The sequence below is a fragment of the Eubalaena glacialis genome, chromosome 3, assembly GCF_028564815.1.
Source record: "Eubalaena glacialis isolate mEubGla1 chromosome 3, mEubGla1.1.hap2.+ XY, whole genome shotgun sequence".
NCBI classification, from domain to species: domain Eukaryota; kingdom Metazoa; phylum Chordata; class Mammalia; order Artiodactyla; family Balaenidae; genus Eubalaena; species Eubalaena glacialis.
The window spans coordinates 153,198,967-153,203,803 of NC_083718.1; the positions used below are offsets into that span (position 1 = coordinate 153,198,967).

At 61.5% G+C, this 4,837-nt stretch overlaps 1 protein-coding gene across 1 annotated transcript; it reads left to right on the forward strand.

The window, feature by feature from the left end:
• Positions 1-1,374: 1,374 nt before the first annotated feature.
• On the forward strand, positions 1,375-4,567 carry DMRTA2 (DMRT like family A2). Its single transcript, XM_061186605.1, has 2 exons — positions 1,375-1,990; positions 3,516-4,567. The coding sequence occupies exons 1-2, from the start codon at positions 1,375-1,377 to the stop codon at positions 4,565-4,567; spliced, it is 1,668 nt and encodes a 555-aa protein (XP_061042588.1).
• Positions 4,568-4,837: the final 270 nt, after the last annotated feature.

Consider the following 4,837-nt stretch of genomic DNA (forward strand, 5'->3'; position numbering starts at 1 on the left):
GCGCAAAGGAACGGGGTCCAGAATTCTTGGCGGAGACACCAGGATTCGGGCTCAGGCGGGGAACCGGGGACCCAGAGGAGGCCGCGGCGGAAGCTTTGAGTTGGGCCCGCTTGGGCCTTCTGAGGCCACGGCGCAGGGGGGACCCCTGCGTTCTCTCAGACCCAGTTCCAGAGGCGACTCTCACGCCTCGGTGGTGCCTGCTGGGCCATTCAAGTCCCAGGAACCCAACTCCGAGACTAGAACTTGGGAATCTGCTCCCAAGCGGGGTCCCGCGGTGCCCCAGAATGGAGAGGGCGTGTCTGACGACTGGATCCCTAAACCGGGAGGGGAGGGGAAGGCCGGGTGAGTTGGTCAGCTAAAAGGCTCTCCCTCCTGCAATGCCTGACTTTTGCAAGATACTTTTTCCTACCCGACTACTCCAGACTACAAGGCTAAAAACTGTGCCACAGGTTTACTCCATCTCCAAGCCCAGCCTATGCCTGAGGGTTTTTTTTCACGCACACCCCTCTCTCCCGCGTGGACCCTGGGTTCCAGACCCCCCCTATTACCTGTCTCTCGCTGTTTTCCTCGCCCCGCAAGCTAATCCTCGGGCTGGGTTTGCCTATCGAAAGAAAGATCCTTCCACTGCATTTTCTCTGTAATCCTCCTCCCCAGGCCTCCTGAACTCAGCTCCACACCATTTTCTCTTCCTCCCTGGAGGCCCGCCCCTTAGAACTTGGACCCCCACATTTCCACGCGTCCCTGCGCCCCTGGGCCTAACTTTGCCCCTGAGTTGTTTCCTAGCCTTCACTCCACTTCCTAGAGCTTTTTTTTTTTTTTCTCGTTCCTGAGTTTTCTCTCCAGCTCTTCTGCTCCCACCAGCAAAAAAATCTTCCAAGCCCAACCAGCTGAACTCTATGCCTTGATATTACCCTCCTCTTCACCCTTCTACAAAACTGAACGTTTCGCCTCGGGTTTTCCTGTTTTGCTCTTGGCATCAGTCTAACTGTTGGGTCAAAATTTTCTAATTCGAGTCCCATCAAACAAACATTTCTCTCTGCCTGTCTAACCTCAGTTCTGCTAAACTCTGGGGGATCTTTTTTTTTCTTTTCCCCCAAACCCTTGTTACATTCATCTGAACCAATGACTTTCAAACTTTATATGTCTTTTAATTTTTTCCAGTGGAACCACTGATTCAGATGAAATCTTACACTCAATGCATAACTCAGTTATAAGAACTCTGGTGGGAGTGGGGTCGGGGAGTTGGGCATTTACAAGGGAGCTCCAAAGGCACCTCCTCCCAGCAATTCGGCAACTGCTAGCCAAACCTCCCGCTGCCGAAATGCCCCTCTCTAAACCTGGATTCCTCCAGGGTGCGCTTTAGCTTAGCGCACCATGCGCTCCTCACCGCAAGTTTCTCCCCTCTTCCCACGGTGTTCCACGCCAGGTCCTGCCATGGAGCTGCGCTCCGAGTTGCCCAGCGTACCCGGCGCGGCGACGGCGGCTGCGACAGCGACGGGGCCGCCCGTGGCTTCGGTGGCGTCGGTGGCAGCGGCGGCGGCGGCGGCCGCTTCGCTACCTGTGAGCGTGGCGGGCGGCTTGCTACGAGCGCCGCCGCTGTTGTTGCGGGCTGCGGAGAAGTACCCGCGGACCCCCAAGTGCGCGCGCTGCCGCAACCACGGCGTGGTGTCTGCGCTCAAGGGCCACAAGCGCTACTGCCGCTGGAAGGACTGCCTGTGCGCCAAGTGCACGCTCATCGCCGAGCGCCAGCGCGTCATGGCGGCGCAGGTGGCGCTGCGCAGGCAACAGGCGCAGGAAGAGAACGAGGCGCGCGAGTTACAGCTCCTCTACGGCACTGCCGAGGGCCTGGCGCTGGCCGCCGCCAACGGCATTATCCCGCCGCGACCCGCCTACGAGGTCTTCGGCTCTGTGTGCGCCGCCGACGGCGGGGGGCCGGGAGCGGGAGCGCCCGCGGGGACCGGAGGCGGCGCCGCGGGCGCGGGGAGCTCAGGTGAGGAGAGGGGAGCAGGGACGGGGTCCAGGGGCGCGCGGCCCAGGGACTTGGTACTGAAAGAGTAGAATCCCGTTCTCCAAACGCCCCACCTGGTGGAGTTGGCCGCGCACCAAGCCCCTGATTTGAGGCATAAACACACAAACTTTCCTTTCTCCCCTTTCTGAAGCATTTGCACTTTATTCCTTTCTCTCACCGCAGGCCCAAATGTAAACGCTTTAATCTTATTGCCTCTACCCAAACGCAGCCATGTCCCAGCTTTCTTGCTCACTTCGCTGGGTCTTCTCCCCAGCGCGAGAACCCACGCGTGTTACCTTTTCTTTCGTTCTGCGCTTCTCCACACGCCGCAGATCTCTCCGCTCCTTCCCAACTCTCTTCAGCAATCCGACCCTCTCCAAGTCCCCTCCCCCGCCCCGCTTCGCTTTCTCTAGGTACTGAGGGCGACGAATTCCTTCCCAACCCCACTCCCCCCCCCCCGCCCCCACAGGATTCCTTTTCTCCTGTTCCTAATATTCCCTGGTCAGCCGCCCTGCTCCTTCTTTCTAGCTTCCTTCCCCGCTCGTCTCCCTTTTCTCAGAGTACGCGCTCTCTCCCTTCTCTCAATCCCCTTTCCTCTTCCCAGTGCACTCCCTGTCCGGCTCTGGCCGCACCCTCTTCTTCGAGACTCCCTAGGCTTTGGGGGGAGGGGGTGCGGAATTAGGCCAGGGCTCGCTCAGCTTCCAGCTTGGGAGGGAAGAACTTCTTAGGTCTTAATTGGTTTTTAAGATTTTTTTTTTGATGTGGACCACTTTTAAAGTCTTTTTGTTGAATTTGTTACAATATTGCTTCTGTTTCATGTTTTGGTTTTTTGGCGGGAGGCACGTGGGATCTTAGCTCCCAACCAGGGATCAAACCCGGACCCCCTACGTTGGAAGGTGAGGTCTTAACCACTGGACCGCCAGGGAAGTCCCACTTAGGTCTTAATTTTGGAAAGGATGGATTAGAAATAGAGGCTCTACTTTTGCCTGTAGAGAGGCTTGGGATCTTGTAAATGCCCAAGGTGCATTGCCCTCCAGGCTGTGCTGCCCAGGGCCACAGAGCACCCAGGGCTGGGTTGGCTCTTGGAATCACAGGGGTGGAGTGAGGTCTTCTATACAGTGTGCGGTGCAGGTGCAAATTGTGTTGGCTCCTGTTTGACCTCTGGGTCAGGCCACTTCTCCAGAGCAGGCCAAGACTAGGAAGGGTGAAGGTATTGGGCACAGATGTAGGAAGAGGGTCACTGGACACTGAGTTTACAGGGCACAGGTGGTTGGGGTTCTGGGTACAGAAAGAGAATGAGCTCTGTGAGCCGAGAAAGAGCCAGGGCTGTAGGGGCTCAGAGGGGAAGGAGTGCTGGAAGAAAAAGAAAGAAGGGTTTTGGAGCCAGTGAATGAGGTTTGTGAGGCTCAGAGGGAAAGGAAGCTGCAATCCAAAGGGCTCTGGTGCTGTGGGGTGCGGTCACTTCCCTGCTAACCGCTCCTTTACATACCCCTTTCTCCCCTCCTAGAGGCCAAGTTACAGAAGTTTGACGTATTCCCCAAGACGCTGCTTCAGGCAGGCCGCGCAGGCAGCCCGCAGCCGCCGCCGGGAAAGCCCTTATCACCCGACGGCGCGGACTCTGGTCCCGGGACATCGTCCCCAGAGGTGCGAGCGGGCTCGGGCTCGGAGAACGGCGACGGCGAGTCCTTTTCTGGGTCGCCCCTGGCCCGGGCCTCCAAGGAGGCAGGTGGCAGCTGCCCAGGCAGCGCTGGCCCCGGAGGCGGCGGCGAGGAGGACAGCCCGGGATCCGCCAGCCCTCTGGGTTCAGAATCCGGTTCCGAGGCCGACAAAGAAGAGGCAGAGGCCGCGCCCGCGCCCGGGCTGGGCGGGGGCCCGGGTCCACGGCAGCGGACGCCGCTAGACATCTTGACGCGCGTCTTCCCGGGCCACCGGCGGGGTGTCCTGGAGCTAGTGTTGCAGGGCTGCGGCGGCGACGTGGTGCAGGCTATCGAGCAGGTGCTGAACCACCACCGCGGGGGCCTGGCGGCCGGCCTCGGCCCCGCCGTGCCGCCCGATAAGGCCGCGGTGGGGGCAGTAGCAGCAGCGGACGACGCGTGGCCTGGCCGCGTCGACGCCGCGGCCGCCGGGGGGCCGGGGCTGCCCGCGCCGCTGCAGGCGGGCCCAGCCGCACCTCCGCACCACAGACCTTTGCTGGCCGGCGCCATGGCGCCCGGGGCGCTGGGCTCGCTGAGCAGCCGCTCGGCCTTCTCGCCTCTGCAGCCCAACGCCAGTCACTTCGGCGCGGACGCGGGCGCCTACCCGCTGGGCGCGCCGCTCGGCCTCAGCCCCCTGCGCCTGGCCTACTCGGCGGCGGCGGCGCACAGTCGCGGCCTGGCCTTCATGGCTCCCTACTCCACCGCCGGCCTGGTGCCCACACTCGGCTTCCGCCCGCCCATGGACTACGCCTTCAGCGATCTCATGCGCGACCGCTCGGCCGCCGCCGCTGCCGTGCACAAGGAGCCGACCTACGGCGGCGGCCTGTACGGGCCCATGGTCAATGGCGCCCCTGAGAAGCAGTAGGGCGAGCGGCCCGTCAGTCGGGCGGCCCCCAAACAGGGACCCCAGGCTTGCCCCGCGGGCCGCCGGCCCGTCTTTGCCTGGCGCGCTCTCTGCGCCCCGGCTGGGATCCTCTCGCTCCAAGGTGGTCTTCAGTTTTGTTTTGGACGGTGGGTGGGGAGAGCTGAGCAGAGAGGAGCAGCTTCAGATGCAGACGTTCTCGGAGGGGATGTGAGACCCGGATCCTCGTACCGCGACCCCATCAAGGCTCCCCGTCCCTTCAGAAGGCCGGGA